The following is a 20,401-nucleotide window of genomic DNA, read 5'->3' on the forward strand; positions in this document are numbered from 1 at the left end:
AGAGTTTGAAAATGCAGCTTTAACACTGCACTAGCTTTTAAGTTTTTTTGTTTAGGGTTTTTTGTTTGTTTTTTAAACTTGCACAAGTCTCTCTCCTCAATTAGCCATTGCAACAAATTCTTTCCCATGAGATAATAAGCCAGGATGACCTCCCCTTGGCATTCTCAGTCCAGGAGAACGAAAATTAGTGGAAAGATCAACTAGGATGCTGCTGCTCACTCTGAGAAAACAGCACCACGTGACATAGCTGGTATCGTTGCCCAGGAAAAAATTAAGTGTGGGTCAAAGTGCTGCTTACCTGGGAACAGTGGCAATATGGATAACAGGGACTTTAAGAGATCCTTGAGTTTCCCCCTACACGTAATCACTGCAGATTAGCAGACAACAATGAAATTCTAGGTTTTATGTGAAGTCCTAATAGTCTCTCTCCAGCAGTTTCATCATTCCTACTCTAGTTCAAATGTGGCAGTCTGTTGTCAAACCTTTAAAGGCAGGCAGACTTTCAAGCAAGGCAGGCTCCCATTTTGGTCCTGAATATATCTATGGAAAGCATGAAAACAATTTTGAAAACCTACTAATTTTACAGGACCTATTAGGGTCCCTCTCAATGATCTGTTTTCCCAACTTAAGGTAGAAACTAAACAGTACTTTAAGGAAAAAAAAAAAAGCCCCAAACAACTCTCACCAAGGCTGCATCTGCTTCACCTTGAGTATTTTAGCCTAGGACATATGTATAGCACTATTTTAGAATCACCACATGATCATTCCCTGAGCAGGTCTCAACATGAGAAACAGCATGAAGACAGCTTTCAGCCCATATTCATGAGTGTTCCTGCTACATGCTAAACATTAGTAGAACTAAGGAAAAAAATTCAGCAACGTTTTCTGACATCCACAGTTTTAGTAGGTGGTATTTTTGTACTGTATAAACTGTTCTGACATTAAAGAATTGAGTCGTTGCAATAGTCTGCATTTCTAGGATAATATTGTCACAGTGCATAGGATGCTGGCAGCTATAAATAGTAGTTAATGAAGCCTAGCAAAAGAGGTCTGGAAAACTAGGTTAGCCTTTTTTTGTTTCAGCTTTCACGTTAACAGCATACTTGAAGTGAGATTTGAAAAAGAGGCCTGAGTTTACCCATTCACCACCCTTCTCTGGCTTACCTGAGAATACAACAGAATTTTTTTTGTTTTGTTTTTTTAAAAAGAATTCCAGGAATTCCCCAAGAACCTTTGTTCTTTTGGGGGATTAAGCATCCTACTTTGACTTTACTCTCAGCAAAACATCTAATCAAACAGGTAAAACTATTGCATTTAAGTTACCTTTAGCAGGGTAGGTTTCATTTAAGTGTAAATCAACATCAGGCTCCATGACAAAAATCTCAATGACAGTTTAGTCATTCTTCAAACATTTTTAGAAGTCTCTTCAAAATTCAGATAGACTGTTTCAGTACAGGAGTCATAATAATAAAATACGAGTTACAGGGAGTAACTAGTTTGTAAGTCATCATTCAGATAATAAAATATCCACCGCATCCTGCTCAAAGCAGCATTTATTAAAGACAGAATCAAGATAAGTCAATGCATAATGAAGCTTTCCCTCCTACAAATATGTAAACAAGTTGACAGCAAGTTATTGTTATAATATAAAAATTAAAGCTTACTTTTTTTTTAAAGCTACTAACTTTAGTCTAAATACAGACAGTCTCTGGTCTGTAGCATTTAAAAACAGGAGTCCTTGAAAAATGTTAAAGTATTGCCTTTACACATACACATTTCTGTAGAAAAATACTTAAAAATACCAGCTTCCCATTGATAAAAGCAACACCAAAAATAAAACACATCTTTTGTCATGAACAATAAATGTTAAATGCATCTAGTATTTACTTCACCATTCTATTTAACCAAATTACTTCCTGCTCATTTTAAAATTCATTATAATTCACAAAATATATCTGGCATAATATTCAGTTACTTTCAGGTAACAAACTAATTAGCATTAAGTAGCTAATATTGGCAATTACTTTGTAATCAGAGTCTGGCCTTTATTTGCAACTGAGACCATCAATTTAATCCTTGTCTCAAACTGTATATTTTAAAGCGTACAGCAAGTTCTTGCTAAGAAATCAAGAGTCAGTTAGACATGTTGGAAAGGCTTGAAACCATCATATGATTTAACAAGAAATGCATGTTCTAAGTACCTTTAATCTCTATGGAAGCTTTTATTCTCTAACTATATTACCAGTTCTGTTGGTGGCAATCAGTCAGTTCTCAGGAAATGCTTCACTCATAAGATTACATAATTTGACATGAACTATCTATTTTAAATTCTAAAAAACAAAATAAATCCAAGTCAAATTTTGATCTTTGTTTAACATTTTTGAGAAGTTTACTGGCAAGAGCTATGTAGATCACTTTTGCAGCTGCTAAAGCAAAAAAGTTTGAATATTCCCTATACACAAAGTTTAAAAGAGTATATAATATTAAAAAAACCCCTAAATCCAACAAGCAAAGAGAAATACATAACATTTGGATGAAAGCAAGTCATGCTATTGTGCCCTGTCAAGCATCTGTTGACAGTGAACAGCAAGGAAAAAAGTTTGAGATACCAAGAGTCAACCAGTTACAGGATAAATTCAACAACAACCAAGAATCAAGCTGTCAGGGAAAAGCTTTACAGTAGGACATTAGACTGAAAAAACAGCTAGGAAAACACAAAGTTTTATCACTTAAGACAGTGTTAGCTGAGAGAACATAAATACGTTTATACACAAGCAGTAATTATCATAAATAATACACTGCCAGCATTCTTAGTTCCATGCATGTCTCAGGAAAAAGGAGAGTTTACTTTTCCAGAAGTTGAACCATTGGGCAGAGGGAGAGGGGAAAACAAATTAGAACCTATTCATTAGTGCAGTGAATTTACATCAAGCCATTTCCAACAATATTTCCTGTGCAATGAAACCAAACCAAGAAAGTCATGTCCTACCATAATGTAGTATAAGCTCTGCAGTGCAATGTGGCATTAGAACAGAGAAAGCAAAGGAACAGATTGGAGAAATAAGCTATATACAATATACTAAAAAAAAGATGAGTGATTAAAAATATTTCAACCTTTACATCAACTTTTTTGATTAAGGTTTTGACCTACTACATTTTGTATTCACAAGAGAATGATATTGCTGACAAAGTTGCTAGCTGGCTCATTAAACTGGCCTGTTACTACTCAGTTGAAAGATGTGGTTAAATACCTTGTACTGCTTTGAAAAACCTTAACTGGGGAACTAACCATGAATTTTAAAGTTTGCATCATGATAGAAAAGTGTTAATTTCGCCTTTGTCACTACTTAATTAGCAAGTCATGTTTGTCAGAGGCAATAGCCTCCCATACGTAACAGCACGTACAGCAACTTAATAACCATGATTGTGGTGGTTAGGCTCCAAATTTCTCTTCAAATTTCTAAATTTCTGTTCAAATGATCTTGAGCCCTTGAATTGTGCAAGGAGTACACCCCCTGGAACAGCATCTACATGAACCTGCAACAGGTTCTGAAAGTCCTTCTGAAAGAAGGACTTACCCTGCTCCTTCATACAGGATTCTGACCTATAAAAATTTACAATTTTATTGCCATGCTTACCAAAAAAAGCCAAACAAACATTATGAGTTAGTGCAAGATGCACCAGCAAGTGCTTGAGAAGGATGCTTAACTGGAGAATAAGGAATTAGAGATTATATCCAAAACCCAGATTATTCTCATTTTCAAGGAGGAGGAAGATGCAAATACAAAAGCCTCATCTTCTCCTAACTTCCTACATACCAAAGCACACAGACAGCCTTACCCTATCTATAGGTTTCCTACATTCAGAAAAACAGATGGGAAGCACAAGCATTCCTGGAGCACAAGTGATGAACCACACCCCATGGAGGCTGCCTTCCCCATCAACGGCTCCTCCAAAGCCCACAAAGATTGCTGTTACAAGTTGATTTTACTACCAAAGAGGGGATAAAACTCAGTACAGAATGCAGAGGGACAGAGAAATCAGAAATGCAGCGCTGTACAAGTCTACTGGGCTACAAAATCACACCAAGTCCTACCCAGTGTCTTCAAATACCAGACAGTGAGACTAGCAAAGTAATCTGAGAGCAGCAAGTACCAATTCCCAAATACAAATGTGCATAAACAGCTCCTTACAAAGCTAGATCACAAACCAGTTTTGGTTAGAGGATAGCGTTTTTGCACTATACTCATTCGGGAGAGAGCAGGCTTCCTGTCTTCTGGTATGTTACTCTGTCTTGTAGAAAAATAATACAAACTTTGGCCTTTTAGTCACATATGGAATGTTGCAACTTCTTACTAAAGCATTTAACTTCCTTGGCACACTAAAAGCACTGTATCATCAATATTGTTAAATTTGTCCCAAACTCTGCACTTGACTTACAAATGCCTACTATAGCAAGTCAGTAACATGATGCCAGTACAGACCAGCTGCATTTTCATCCATGCTATTCAAACCCTGGCCCACGGATGGCCGCAGAAGACTACTTCAGATGCTGGTCCACAGTAACAGGCCATTAAGAGTCGACCAGCAGTGAACTTGCTATAGCTATAAAAATATGAAGCAAAAGAACTGCAGCAGACTCAAGCCTTAAGAAAATGTTTAAAAGCGCTGCAGCAGGCTTTTGGATGACTGCCATATGTGGAGGAAGGTCTAAGGATTGGTGTCCAAGATCCAAGGATAAGAGGGATCACATACCATTTTCCTTTAAAGAAAAGTAACACCATGTCTGCCAATGCCAAGTAATAAAATACTATCTACAAAAAGTGGGGGCTTCCCCCTGCCCAATCCACAGTAGAAATAGTCACACAGAAAACTAAAAATTAGTCTACCTCTGAGAATTACAGAAAATAGAACCAAAAGGGACCTCGAAAGGTCATTTTGACAAGTCCCTGCCTTGAATGACATTCCAAAATTAATCTTACTGTGCAAATATTTATGACATGGGACACTAGGCTGTGGCATGGCTGACAATCAGAAAACAGTTAGAAAAAGCTATTTATATGTAAATATTTTAGTAATAAGTTTAGCAGCAGCAGAAAATACTACACAGCCAATTTTAGAACCCCTGTATGATATGAAATATACACACTCTATAAATATATATATACACACATACATATATATATATTCATATATTCCTAAAGTAATCCAGAGCAAAAACAATCTATGGCCTGAAGAGTCTATCATACATGCCTTCATGTCAGCATGACTTCCATTACAGAGCTGATAGGCTGCTCAGATTCCTGAGGCCTATCACTGGAATTGCTACAAGTTTCACTTACCACAATTTTAATCAAAAACTGACTTTCTAAGTCATGTTACCTCTCTCTAGCTGAAGAGGGGGCAGGGAGGGGAACACCACAGACAAAAAACCCTGCAGCCCTGTAACACACAGAAAGGCACCTGATAATGTTAAGTGTTAGTAGCAGTTATCTACAGCATCTTAGGTGTACTTAAGCAAATCGAGATAAATTAAAAGAGGACTATGAAATAAATGGTTTGCTGGCATTCAAAAGATAAAATTCTAACCTACCTAAAAAGTCACTAAAATGACATGTACAGCTGTAAATTAGTAAAAATGTGCAAAACTACATAGTTTTGCATAAAGTGCTACATGTACCCCCAGTTTGCACCTATTAGTCTTATGCAAGTTTCTCAAGCTTAGAAATACGATGAGGGAAGATCTTAAGGATATACCAGATCTGTCTGGTCTTTCCTCTTCCTTCCTCACCTTCATCCACTGTCTTTTAAACAGTGCATTTTTAAGTTACATATAGGCCTTTTCAGGAATTGTAGCTCAGAAAAATATTTAAAGTATTCCTATCTTTCCATGTAAACTAGGGGACACTGGGTTTGATTTCATGAGTTCCAAATACTTACAGCCTCTGCTAATTCAATTGGACTTCAATTATTTGGGTCTGTTAGTACCTCTGGAAAAAGCCAGGCTATTTTCACTCATTTAATTCTTATCTAATGAGTGCTGAAATTCATATTATAGCTTGGCCAGATTGATGTCTAAACAATAAGCAATTACAGAAAAGCAAAGGAATACTTTATCCAACAGGCTCATAAAAACCAAGTCCACCCATATCTATTCATACATATTCATTATATACACAGATCTTTAACACTTGATGTACTGAAGTCAAGTTATTATAATACAGCAGTTTGTCTTGCAGGCATTGTGCAGTACACTCAAAAATACACTGTAGGTCTCTTCTTTACTCTGTATTTCAGTGATCCATATCGTATCTGAGAAGGAAAAAAAAAAAAAATCAGAACTTAACAAAAAGTTAAGATCACTGCACACAGAAATATTATTTAACTTTCCACTACTGCAATTCAGTAAATTGTCTTTTAACATGCTTCAGGCATTTCACATATTCAATAAGATAACCTAGCTATGGCAGAGATGCATCTTCAGTAAAATTGGAGATGAAAGGAAAGTCTCAACTGTTTTCTCAGAATTACGTAAGAGCTCTTGGGAGATTCCATAAACATTTATTCTGAAGAATCTTTAATTTTGTGACACATGTATATACAAAGGACTCCGATTTCTACATAGAAACTTCTTTGTGGGTTATAAGTGAAAGCAGGCAATGTGATAGCACAAAATGTCTGTGGGAACCAAAAATTCCTAATCGTCTTTCATCCATTAAACAGCAGATATCCAAGCGCGCACAACTAAGACACTCAAATGCAGATGACAACATTACCACCTACACCCCCTCCCAAGGCAAGCAAATCCTGGAATCTGGGCTTGGAGGTGCCAGTATTAACATCACAAGCACAGATCTATTTCATCTCCTCCTCCCTTTTTCCTCCACATAGTTAATTTTTCCCACACACACGTATTAAGCACCCCAAAGTACAAGAGCTCCAAGTCCCGATATTATCACATACTTCCATCCTCCATTTGACATTCTACAACCCAGTTATTGTTGATAAACCCTCTAAGATGAGGGAAAAATACTTTAAATTCCTGCATTATTAAAAGCATCAAGGTACATTGTTAAACAAACTCAATACTTAAGTAAATTATACTTGCCTCTTTACGGCCTTTAATAGTTTTCACAGATTTCATGCTTTGAGACCTTCGAAGGCCTCTCTGAGCAAACATCTCATCTTCTGAATGTGTCCCCTCCACATCTTCATCTGTTTTATCATCTCCAGGATTTTTTTCGAGTGGAATTTTGTAACCTTTAAAAAGCAGTTGGATAAAAGTGTTTAATAGGAAATAACTAACTTTTAGATTTCTAATAAAAGCCATGAGTTTCATCTTTAATACACATCCTGTATTTATCTAAAGAATGTATCAGTCTGCCAGCTGTTTGGAAGGGGGAAAAAAAGGAAAAAAAAGAAGTCATCTAGTCTACCAGGAGCAATGCATTCTGTAATTTGTGGAGCACAAGCCATTTAATTCTACAGGTATGTAATGCAATGGTCCCTTAAATTGCCAAAAATTAAAGCATCAGTCTGTTAGCTTTTGCTTCATATTGAGCTGGAAAAGCCATATTGGTCATTGAGAAGTACTTAAGTTTTTTGCCACAATGCTGTTTGAAGGCTATTCTATAAAAAACAACACTGTGCACATGTAGATGAAAACCCTCAATTCCGATCTCTAGATTTTGTGCATCCTACAGTCTTCCACAGTCACTAATAAATGCATTAACACTGGCACTGAGACCAATCTGAACAGTAACTACCTCTTCACATCCTGACAACTTACAATATATTATGGGGAAGTTCTACCTTTACAGGTAAAAGCGACTAAATGGGAGACTTACCTTCCACCATCCCTATTATAAAATTTGAACTTACTACATACTTTAAAAAATAAAACTCAGCATTAAGAAGGTCAGAGAAATGTCAGTGTATCACTCTGTATTTTACACTTGACTTTAATATATTTACTTGATTATTCTTTCCTTCAGAGTTTTACTACCTCAAAATTATGAACACCTCAGAAGGTTTCCAGTTGCCCAATTTTAGTTTCCTCCCCCCTTCCCATCACCATTCCCATTACTGTTCCCATTAAAAATTCTATATTGTTTTTCCATCCACAGAGGACTCACCCCAAATGAAAAAAATCACTGACATATCCTAGCAACTGGAATGCAATTTCATGTTTACTTGGAAGAGCTTAAGTTATTGTAGTTTAGGATTAACGCAAAATACTGTATTCATGGCAAGTTCACAGCAGCCTTCAAAATAATGAAATAGTTCCAAGTTTCATGTTATTTCTCACTTTGGAAGTATCACGTATCTGTGCTTTCTGAATTTATTTTTTAGTAGCACGTCTCGAGTCCCAGAAGAGACATTAGATGAAATGTAAGATGAAAACTAGGAAGTCTAAAAGCAAGAACAAGAACATGGTGTTCTTCATTATTTACTTTCCAATTCCATACAAGCTTAATTAACACCAACTGATTATGTTTCTTCCCCCAACCTTCTTGTTCTCCACTCTTCCTCCTCCCCAAGGAACCAATCCTAACCTTTCTACTTTATTTCTCCAATTTACTGCCAGAGTTCATTTCACACTTATAATTTAGGATCTAGAACTAGTTTTTTAGATACATGAATCTCTTTCCTCATATTCATGTACTTCTGTACATATATTTAATATCGAAGTTCATTTCAGATAGATACAATGTTGAACTGTTATTTTAAGGGTAGTTTAAACCCTGCAAACTAGGATCAAGATTATTACCAAAGACTCTCACTAGAGGGTGCAAACTGCTTAAAAAACATGAGCTGGAAAGATCTTCAGGGTCATGAAAGCCCAGTCTCCCATCACAGACATATCATCTCCAGAGGGGTTCTCCAGAGGGGTCTGGTTTTTGTATCCAGGCCTCCATTTAGAAAGCCATTCCAGAACCTACAGGCTCCAACACTTAGGGACATCTTTCAGACTCCAAAACCAAGACAACTTAAGCCAGCACTTCCTTTAGGCTTAAGCAGACTCTTTCTTCCAGTCATTTATTCCCTCAAACTCCCCTTTTCAGCTTCTTTTTCTAAGTTTAGAATCAAGGTCACCTACCCTACATCTATTTGAGGCAGACTTGCCTCCTTTGCCATTCTAGAGCAAACTGTTTGTGCCTCTAATACGGCTTCAATTCATCCTTCTTAAACATGGAAGATTTGAATCACATGCTGTATTCCAAACAGTATCTTTCTAGGGATGCGTGAAGTCGCACACTTCATCTCTACTTGTGACAGCTCTTCTGATGCATCAAGTTCCCATCTGCCTTTTTTACAACAATTATACTAGCAGGTCAGTCTTTCTACAGCTAGGTCTTTCCAACTGGTTCATACAGGAGCTTCTAGCTCAGATTTAAAAGTCTGCTAAATGCAACCAAACCTTGCTTCATAGTCCTCACAACTCTTTCCACCCTCTCCCCCCCCCCTTTTTTTAATACCCCTAATGCTGAAGCAATCCCAAAAGAACTAGAAAAGTCTAGTAGATTTGGGTCCAGAAGTAGAAACGATCAAGAAAGTTAAACTAGTTCTAACAAAGCATTTTGACATGAGAGACTGAATCTCATAATTACAGGTTATTTATGCAGCATAATCTGAAGCTAAATAATTTTTATTGAAAATGGAACTTTGAGCATTTTCAAGTTATTTCAAGTAAATAACTAATGCTCTGCAATGACATCATCTGTATGCAACTCTGCAAATTCATGGGCTTTTCCTCTGGCCAGTACCCGTCTTTACGCTGACCTGCACAGGACACCTCCTGGGCTCAATTAGCAATTGAACTTTGGGCTATCCATGTGGCCATTTATTCCTCAGAACCACTGTGGGCTACCATTCGATTCCTGAAATTCTTCATACTCCACAACCACCACTGCTCCCCAAAACAGAGAGGTGTAAAGAAGCAAGAGGCTTAACTAAAACAAGGTGGGGGGAAGGGGGAGGAGAGGGAGGAAAAACAGCCAACGAACAAAGGTTTTTTTAAGAAATACCAACCACTTTAGATTTTGTAGCCTCTCAATTTAAAAAGGGACAATTGACAGATATCTGCTGATTGACAGATATCTGCTGAAGCCTTTTTTTAAGCAGCAGAGACTCAAGAGTACAGTGCTTTAATAAAGAAAGATTTCTGCAGAAACATTGGTCGCTACACATCATCTTTTGAGTGTTGATGTGCAGTCTACTATGACAGCTTAATGCTTTCATTCTTCCTATCACCTTCCCATCATTAAGCTTTACTTTGGCTAGTAATTCTTCTTGCTAATTGCCAAAGATAGGAGTAATGAGCACGGCTGGCTACACTGTTAGTGGCTGTGGGAAGAAAGTTGTTTTGGAGGTATTTCTTAACTGATGTAATGTGTCCTGCTCAAATCAACTCTGTTCCAATGTGCAGGAATCCTTTGGAGCCTTTACCATTTTTAGACAGAGAATGTATTCCTCTTCTTCCCCATTTTTGTCTTTCAGGCACTTTTTTTATAGCTAAAAACAAAATCCTTTATTTTTATACAGACACTTACCTGGAGACTCACTTGCAGAGGCTCTGGTTTTCTTTTTTGTTTCTGGCAATGTTTGAAAGGGTCTCTGTCCCACTGGCTCATCTCCTTGTATAGCAGTCAAGTCATGCATACTGAAACTTCTCAGTTTCTCAGTTATCGCACCTTGACTCTGAAATACAAGAGTATCTTTGAAAACAGAGATGTTTTTGACTTCACTGTTCAAGCTGGGTTAAGATGGTTACACCCATTCTTTCTTGTTGCATTACAAAATTCACTGAACATAGGCATGCAGTAAATTTACACTTGCTTTAAGTATTGCTTTTACCCAAGCTTAGCTACACATTACTCATGGGGGAAAAAGTTAAGGATAAGTTCAGAGTTTCATTACTAATGTCTCATTTCACTCCTGTAATCTTAGCAAATAAAGGCTTTCTGGGCGGGGGAAAAAAACATTTAAAACTACAAAATCCATCAGATATGCTCAATTCACTTTGAATGTCATATTTCTGAAGCAGTGCTAGGTAACATGACAGTGGTTTTAACACTTCCATCTAAAAAAAAAAAGTGGTTGAAGATAAAGATCTCCGCAATTTTACATTTTGCATTCCACAAATTTGAATATGCATAAGAAAGAAAAATAGCATTAAAAATACAATGTAACATTAACCCAAATAACTAAAAAACTGGCAGCACTACAAAAGCTCTGACAGAAACTTGAAACCATAAACCAAAGAGGCTCTGTCTGGACTACAGGCTAACAGGTTCTCTTACTAAGGTATCTTCACTGACATAATAAAACCCCCAAATCTAATACTACATACAAGGATAATTTCATATTTGAACATTAGTATTCCTTATCATCTTTGTCTACATCTCTTCTACATGGAGGACGTAGAAAGTCTCCCTTTGGAAAGAGGTTTTGTAAGCATTTCTTTCATCTTGCATCTGATCTTACTATTAAGTATTGAAGATTAACTTACTGTATGAAGCAACCTGAAGAACAAGTACATTACTCAATGTCATGTTAAAATAACATTTAATTCTTCCCTCTTGGGCATACGAAGCAAAAATCACAATTTCAGAGGAAGGTTGACTGCCCTTGTGCATGAATCCCACCTTGAACAAGGCTTCAAGATTTGATTTCATTCTTAAAAATTAAGTATTAGAGTAAAATTCCTCATTCCTCCACTAGCTAACAGTAGCAGAAGTCTGTTTGGGTACAATTCCACACACCTTTCTCAGCAACAGCATCAGCCTAAGGCAGTTCTTGCGCCACTGGCCCCAGACATTTGTTACCGTTCTGGTGCCAACAACTGTCTGCAGATGGAAGGCCAGCACACTAAATTCATCCATGTTAAAAATAACCATGTAGAGTGCAGAGAGTGGAGTGATACTCCTTAAGCTTGCACAAGGGGTGGGGGAGTGGCTGAAACCAAATACTCATTTTCTAATGACTAGTCATTAACCCAACACATAAAATTGAGAGTGTGTTCTACACAGGCCAGAACAATGTAATTTAATTCTTACGTCAGTCATACATTGCAACTAAACACTTATGAAGAAAGGGTTCCTAATGAGGGAAGCAGAAGCCTTCATTTTTCTAGTTCTTCCTACACACATGCAGGAAGACTGACAGTTCTCAACACAACTGCAGTTTTTGGCTTTGAGTTACAAAGTATTGTTGACACTGCACAGTCTGTGCATAAAATATGCTAGGAGTTCTGAAGTTAGTTTTATTTCCTGAAACGGCTTATTCAACAACTCTCTGCTTTGTAACTGACTTTAGCTCCACAAATACTTTAAATGAACTTAAGGCCAGTCTGTCACTACAATAGGCATCCTGCTACTCCCATTCTTGCATGAAAAAGCATTTACATTTTAAACTGAATCAGGAATCAACTACGCTTGAGAACTAACACCCAGCTGTGAGGACACACGAAAACATGAAGAGACAGGACTGCTTCTTTTGACAGCAAATACCAGCTTACAGTATTTGTTGCAATGCAAAGACCGTTGTTCAGTCTGCACACACTGCTGGAAGAGATGCTAGTGGAGCCCAGTCTCAGTCACTGAACAGTGATCAATACATGAAATGGATCCATTCAATTCTCAGCAGAATCCATATAAATTCAGCACAACTCCATTTGCTTTAGAACTGGAGGGAATCTACTATAACATAGCAACAGAAGCTGGATTTAGCCCTAAACAAGGTACAGCAAAAACACACTTGCTTAATAGTTGCCTAGCGAGTCTGTCCATCATGTGATGTATGACAGAGATAAGCATATGGAAACTGCATAGCATAATGCAATTAAGATTATAATATTTAATGTGCTAGGAAGAATTCAAGTTACAAGCCTATATTCACTATTCCTCACTGGAGATGCAAGGGATTAGATCCTAGTTGGGAATGTTCAGCCTTATTTTTTCAACACAGCTTTTGCATACTGAATTTCACTTCCGAAGGAAAAAAGTCAAACTATGTGCCATAGAATAACACTGTGCCCTAAACCAAACTGCCCAGCTAGTGAGGCGAGAGCCCTTGTGGAACACTACCTCATTCAAAGAGGACATAACACATGGCACCTTCGTTCCAAGAGTACTTGCCAAGATGGAAAGTTTCACTCAAGTTATACATGCAACAAATATTAACAAGTTTGAAAAAAAAAAACATATACTAATAAGATGCAGCACACATGCCTGACAGAGTCACAATAGGTATGGGGGCTTTACATCCACTGCTGTACTGCATAGCCAGGGTCACACATTATACTATCTTATGCCGATACTCCCCCAGTCTCCTCCTACCTGGATGCAATCTCTAAATCTCCATCCCACCCCTAGCAAGATCCAGTCTAGCCAAATCAAGACAGACTATGCAGGGACGTTCAGTAGAAGTCAAAGTAGGGGACAAGTTTCAAGTTTTTACAAACCACCGAGCTCCTAGAACGCATATTGTATAAGTTTAGGGAAGATTATTCCACCACCAACACCCAGAAGAAACAGAGAACTGCTTTCTGTTGAAACTCAGCTTTTCATGAAGATGTGGATTAGGTGCAGCTCAGAATGAAAGCCTGTCTGAAAAATATTAAGCACCTTCTGCTACAGGAAATGCAAGAGCAATGTTCACATATAGAATATTACGTATTGAGAATTTTCATATCTTGTTTAGAAAGTTCAGAGAGTTACTGGCCACAGCTTGAAAGCAAGATGTTTGCCTGCAAAACAGAAGACAGCAGTCCAATCGCAGGTGGGGCTGAAGGGAGATCTCCTGCTCCCACGCTTACCCTGGGGGTGCGGCAGCAGCTATCAGCTCTGCCTCAGCCACGCACACAGCCACCCGAGGCACTGCTTGTGTGGAGGGAGCAGGAACAGTCGCAGCTCCCCTCTAGCTCCAAGCCAGGCTATGCACCTGCACTGGTGTCCAGTTATTTCTATAATTCCTACCAGTAGGAAAGGGACACTGTGGGCTGGATCCAGCCCAGAGGCTGCCAACTAGACCATATCATAATAGCAGACCGAGACAGATATCTACAATTACAACACAGGCAAAGACGTAGAGAACAACTTTGGTGCCCATGTTTGAATGTAAACGAATGTTGAAAAGTGATGAATTGCGGTGTGCTATTTAAGACAACAGAAACTTAAGTATTAAAAAATGAGTCTGCTTATTTTTTCAACAGTATTTCCTGAAACACATTAAATATACTTCAGAGACCACATTCATGACCAGTGAGAAATCTGGAGCACTGGTTTGTAAGCTGTAACAGATTTCTAGATCTAGTTTTAAGTAGATATAGCCTACTTAAATGGATTGCTTTTTGAGACTACTCTGACACTAGGAAGTTATTAGTAGGCAGTCTCTTCAGCTGACCCTCATACACAGAATGCCCTTCTCTACTTTGTTCTTGAAGGTGTATTTTTACAGTCTATATACTTAACCCATGGAAGTTGTAAACAGACACCACACAGTGCATCTGTCTCGGGGAGTCAGCTTTTGTTGAAATTGGACTTGCATCCCTTCAGTTGCCTGGATCACTGACCAAAGCTGCCTGCCTTCAGTGGAACAAGCTCCGCACAGCCTCCGTGCGCACAGAGCTGCCGGGAGCCTCCTGGCCCCAGAGCTGCCATGTGCAGTGCCCGCATTCCCAGCTGTTCTCCCTGGATCCCCAGCCGACAGGGGGGCCGCTCCTGCTCCCTTGCAGTCTGGAGAGGGGACGGCTGTCTCGTGAATGACCTCCGCACCATGCCAGAGGGTCCCAGCAGGGAGGAATGAAAGCAATATAGCTGGTGAAGTGAGCTGCTAACAGTGATACCGGCTATAGGCCACAGCTGGCTGCAAGATCACACACTAAGTTGGAAAAAAGGGAAGATGAACAGTATCAATCAGCAAAGAGGTAGCAGATTCAGAATGACAAGAAGGCATAGAGAAACATGTGCCCTCAAAAAGTAGCTTTTAAAAAATTAATATTTTTAAGTGAACAATAGTTATGTGGCCTTGTATAAGAGGATAACGTATTTCACAGCTTAATTTGCTAGTTTTCCCACAAGTGTTGGAACTAGTTTTCTCTAGTAGCCTCAAGTGTTGACAAAAATCAGAATGTACAGGCAACTCACGTCTTCAAGGATCTGGAAAGCAAATGCTTTAAAATACAAGACATTAGTGGAACTTGCATTGTGGGCATAAATTCCAGGAAATCCATATACAGTTGAGCTGAAAGAGCTCCAACAAATTTCATATTAGCAACAAGATCCCTTTAATGAGTCTTTTATACCCTAAAGAAAGTTTTGTTTTATTTTAATTACCAAACTGTAAAGGTCAACCTAGAGTGTACTTCATCTCTAAGTACCCTGAATTTAGCATTTTAGAAAGATGTGTTTTCTTTACAAACATGATAGCAACACAATTTTTTTAATATATGCTATTTGGCAGATTTTGAAACACAGAATTTCAAGTGGTACACATCAACCAACAGAGTCAGGGCAGGCAAACCAGGTAACAACTGTTTAAAAAGGAAAAAGCAACTTTTTGAGTGAAAGGTATTGTTTGGAGATGCATTTTACATGAACAGTGGACAATACCAGCCAAAAAACACCAGTACAGGAACACAAACCAGAAGCCATTACTCCTGCCAATTACATTTCAACTTAACTACAACGGAGCAGGTTTAAATCTATGACAGATTTCAGTGGACAGACCAAGGGTGTACCTGTCTGCTCCTGCCTCCCCTACTCAGCCAAGTAGCCTTTCAACACTAATCCCTCATTCCTTTGACAGCCCTTGGAGAAAACTGTTTTTTCCCCACTTTTGATCTTGTAAATATTCCAGAGAGCTTCCAGGCAATTTTACCACCCTTCTAAAGTCAGCTTAGGCAGAGATCCTAGCGTCCTTTGCTTGGACACTTTAGTAAACAGAAGCTTTCTTTGGACCTCCTCTCACACTTGCCTCCCACAGTCTCAGCTCCTAATTTGAGATCCAGCATGTCAGAATAAGCATGCCTGCTCCATCCGAGAAAAAAAAAAAAAGAAGAAGTGATGAAAGTGTGTCAAGTGTGTCTCTTTCCCATCAGAACTGTTTCCACTAATAGGATTCCATTCCTGAAATCCTATAGCATACTCCACCACCTCATGCTGAAGGGATAATCTTTTCACCTGCTGGAGGCAGCAGTCAGCTCTTGAAAAATAGGGAACAAAAATCAAGAACACATGCATTGTCTCCATTTGCTTGCACAGAGCAGTCACGCTCAGCTTTTTGGAATGACCAACTGAAGAGAGGTTTAACATGCCAAAATAAAGATTTTTCTGAGAGTCTCCTCTTTCATACTCTTTAGAAATCATGTCTATTTTAGGTATTTGGTATTGTGGTGGTTGTTTTGCCCAAGTGTCTCATCTGCACTGAACTAATTCTGTACAAATATTCATGAGCATGTTTAACAAGTTTTAACAAACAGAGCAGGCATCTTGCCAGTCACAGCTGAATAGCAATGAAATCCAAACATGGACATTTGGGCAAAAGTTATTCATTACTTCAGAAGAAAGTGGGAGGAGATATGCATGTTATTTATTTTACAATAGTTCTGTAGCACTATAAAGATTAAGAGGGAAACATCCAACCTTAGCCAGCCAGACATGGGAGAAAACACGCAGAGCATAAGTATCATTACAGGTGCGTACTGTGGTATGTTACTATTGCTGTTCGGCAAAAAATTAGCATTTTTAGCATTTAGAATAGCACAGTTCTCAGTTTTTCCCAACAGCATACTTTGAGTTTTAGGGTTTGGTGAGGTTTTTTTGTTTGTTTTGTTGTAAGTGACCTATTTTCATGCTGGATACTATTATTCCTTTGGAGGTGCACTCTACTGCATTCTAAATTATTTCATGCCTTAAGGCAATACTCAGAACTTGAATAATAATAATAATAATAATAATAATAATAAACACACACACGCACACACACTAGTGACCAAACTGAAGCACACTTTCAATATTTCAAGCTAGTTACGTACATATTTTAAACAGAATTGTTATTTTCAAACTACTACCCACATAAATTTTTAGAGAGAAAGTGCACAAACAAAATATGCATGACTTTTTCCAAATCTTCCTTTTGAAATAGCATTTGAAAATGCAGTTCTTAAAAATGCCTTTGATTTATAAAACAAGAAGCTCATACACAAGCATAAGAATTTAAGTTAAATACTAACTGTACTTACTTAACTGTGACAGCCTAAGATCTCTACATTGCTTCATGGCAGCCATTAACAGCTTTCAAGTTTTCAGTCTTGTTACTATGAACACAACACTTTCATTTATTTCCAGGAGGAAATTAGTCCTGACAGTCTTGAAACTATCACTTAACTGGAACATAAGCGTCCTTCTCCTCACACTACTTTTTTTGTTTCATTTTAAATGGAGTATTAGGTAGGACACACATTACAAAGGAGTCATTATGCTAGTCAGTTCTACTCCTTTTGGCTGGTCACTAGTTGCTTAAAAGCTTTGATATGAACTTATAATTTGTTTTCCTTGATCTAGAACCACCTGAAATTCAACTGAAGATCATGAGTTCTGCAGGAACTCAGATCAGGAACAACCACAGATTACTTCACTTTGGAGTTTAATGGAAGATAAAAGACAAACCAAGAGTATGCTAAACAGCAATATGCAAGCTTATGCTCAGTGCATTAATTTAATATTTCAATCAACAAGTTGCAAACAAGTTAATTGGGTCAATACAACTTTTATCTGTGGTAGTAATCTTTCATGCCTTACTTCATATATGCAGTTACCTCAAGTTGATTGGAGGAAAACAGCAGAAAGAAGCCAGAAATCCTATAAATACTTTGTTTACCAACAGGAAAGCACAACAGAGACAGAAGAGAAACAATGGTCATCTTTACTAACAGCCTGCATAGAAAACTGCATGGTATCTTTTGAATTATAGTAAACTGATCCCCATCATCCAAGAAATAAGTACAAGCCATTTTAAACAAATAGACATAGTATGAAGAGGACTACAGTGCTGAGGCCTTTAAATTGTGTTCCATGTTTTCAATACACTTGCAGAATTAATCTCTTCATTCAGGAAGGGCAAATCCTCAATTCCATTACACTGCTCAATAAGTGTATCAGGGACAAAAGCAGTTAATGCAAGTAAAGAGTTACCTTTACAGCTGCTGTCACTGCAGCAGTTGCTGCCAAATTCAACCCTTGCCTTCCAAAATTCACCATGGTCTCATAGCCTCTTTCTTTGGCTTGCACAATGTATTCATCAATCTCCTAAAAGCAAAAGCAGAACAAATTCAAGTCTGAAAGGGCTTCATGTATGAGAATCATGTTACCCCCGTTTATTGATGGATAATAATACTGGGAAGACTGAAGAAATCTTTAAAATAAGTAAAAGGATAACTACTCTTGCTTTTGTATCCTGATATAGTATTTCATTTGCATATACCCTCCCATTTTAAAAAAAATGTCAAGTCTGGTCAAGCAAGAAAGTAAAATTGATTGTAAATCACCTATGTCTGACTCAAAGACACTGCAGCTACATAACAAGTCCTTTATCGAGAATAAGCTTAACTTGAGACAAAAATTGTTCAAAAACAAATATGCTCAAGATGAAACTGAAAAGCTTCTTGGAAAGGTAGAGTTGGCTCACGGAAGCCAGAGCTTTGACATAGTTCAGTACCAAGGGCAATACAGTCATGCTATTTGTCTCCCGCATACTGAATACCTGGAGCTGGAGATAAAGGCTTCAAGGTAGTTCACAATAGCTAGCAGACTATGGAGAAAAATCCCTTTGGCTTATGAAGTTGCAAACTGTTTGCAATTCAGCCTTCATCAGGTCAAGATATGTCCCTTGTCCGTATCAGCAGTAATCATGTCAATTGCATCATTTGCCTAATAGAGGCCAGGCCCAGCACTGGCGGGTATGAATACCGCTCTCTGTACCGTGAGATTCTTCAGGGTAGCTGGCACACTTTTGCTAATCGCTATTCCCACAAATCCAAACAGAATACTGAAAGACAGCTAAGCAAGTCTGTGGCCCTGTCATCCTCTGGCTAAAGCTAAAGCTACTTTGGCTGTTTTCTGTTGTCGACTGGTCCTCCCTTACGCCTCAGAAAAAAGTCTCTCCTCATCTCTTTTCAGTTTGCACACCAGGAGAGTCAACAACATTGTTCATCCCGAGAAGTTTTATGACCAGGTTAAGCTTACCAGCATATGGTATTTCCACATTAGGCATTAAGTATATGAGAAGTTTTCTTACCCTTTCTTTAGAGGAAAGCAGAGGATGGAGAAGTTTTCTGTAGATTAAACTTGCCCCTCTTGTATATGGGGAAAGGAGCCAAATAACAAAAGCAATCTTCAGTTCATAATACAGTGGAAACCTACAGACAAGTTAAAAGTTGCACAGTATCAACAACTGCAATAAGAAAATGCACACTAATTCACCAGTAAGAAGAGGCCTTTGCAAAAAAAGACGATCAAATGTTAGCACAAAGTTCCTCACTTACCAGAAGTTACACAAGACAAAAAAGTATGCAAGTTATCTATGAATTTAATTTTTGAATTTAATATGTCATCTAAAAAAATGGAAATGGGTAACAAACCTGCTTTGCTTTATACAATCCTGCACAAAAAAACCCACATAATTCATCCATTTAAGAATTCCATTCAAGAACTCCATTCTCCTATTCAGATTCTATAGCAAAGGTAGCGGTTTTATAGTCCCTACTTACAGAGAATTATCGTGTACAGCAATTTTGTAAACAGGTGCTATTCTTTACGTACATTCCGAGAGCTTTATCTGTGAAAAGCTATCTACAAGAGCAACTTCTTTATAAAAATTAAATCAGTACAAATCAAAGAACCCCAGAAACAAGTATAGTTACATCCAAAGTTAATAAAAAAAGCAGACTTACCAAGAGACTGTTAGGTCAGTTATTGTTTCAGTAACTGTATAGAGAGCAAACACAATCCAATACATCATCCAGCGAACCTGAAAATTAAAACACTGTCTTCAGTAAGAACTTTAATTTCACCTTTTTATAGAATACACAATACACTTTACGGTCCATCAGTGCATAGCTGTCAAAGCAAGACATTCACCAACATCTCAGTCTGTATCAAGTGGCTTTCAAGTGAAATTATATAAAGATCCCAGAGGGTATTTTTCAGTGGTAAGAAGAACTGGTGGCAGCTGCAACAAGCTAAGTGAAACGGCTGGGTCATCAGGGTCACAACCTCACCTAGTCTGTCTTCTGATTCTACCTCTAGAAAGCTTTAGCAATAAGAAAAAAAAATACCCTGCAAAGACAGTCAGTAGATTATTGCAAGTATGAAGTATAACTTCCACTATAGTGCTAAAC

At 38.0% G+C, this 20,401-nt stretch overlaps 1 protein-coding gene across 2 annotated transcripts in view; it reads right to left on the minus strand.

Annotated features, from left to right (window-relative positions):
• Positions 1-1,526: 1,526 nt before the first annotated feature.
• REEP3 (receptor accessory protein 3) overlaps positions 1,527-20,401 on the minus strand; it is a 45,210-nt gene continuing 26,335 nt past the window's right edge. For both annotated transcript variants that reach the window (XM_067299771.1, XM_067299772.1), the window contains 6 exons: positions 19,955-20,031; positions 19,300-19,420; positions 18,198-18,311; positions 10,554-10,701; positions 7,109-7,260; positions 1,527-6,312 (listed from right to left, as the gene is read on the minus strand). In XM_067299771.1, the coding sequence (XP_067155872.1) occupies positions 6,256-6,312; positions 7,109-7,260; positions 10,554-10,701; positions 18,198-18,311; positions 19,300-19,420; positions 19,955-20,031 (669 nt within the window). In that variant the 3' untranslated portion in view covers positions 1,527-6,255. The remainder of the gene's footprint in view (positions 6,313-7,108; positions 7,261-10,553; positions 10,702-18,197; positions 18,312-19,299; positions 19,421-19,954; positions 20,032-20,401) is intronic.

This window comes from Apteryx mantelli, chromosome 7, assembly GCF_036417845.1.
Source record: "Apteryx mantelli isolate bAptMan1 chromosome 7, bAptMan1.hap1, whole genome shotgun sequence".
NCBI lineage: Eukaryota > Metazoa > Chordata > Aves > Apterygiformes > Apterygidae > Apteryx > Apteryx mantelli.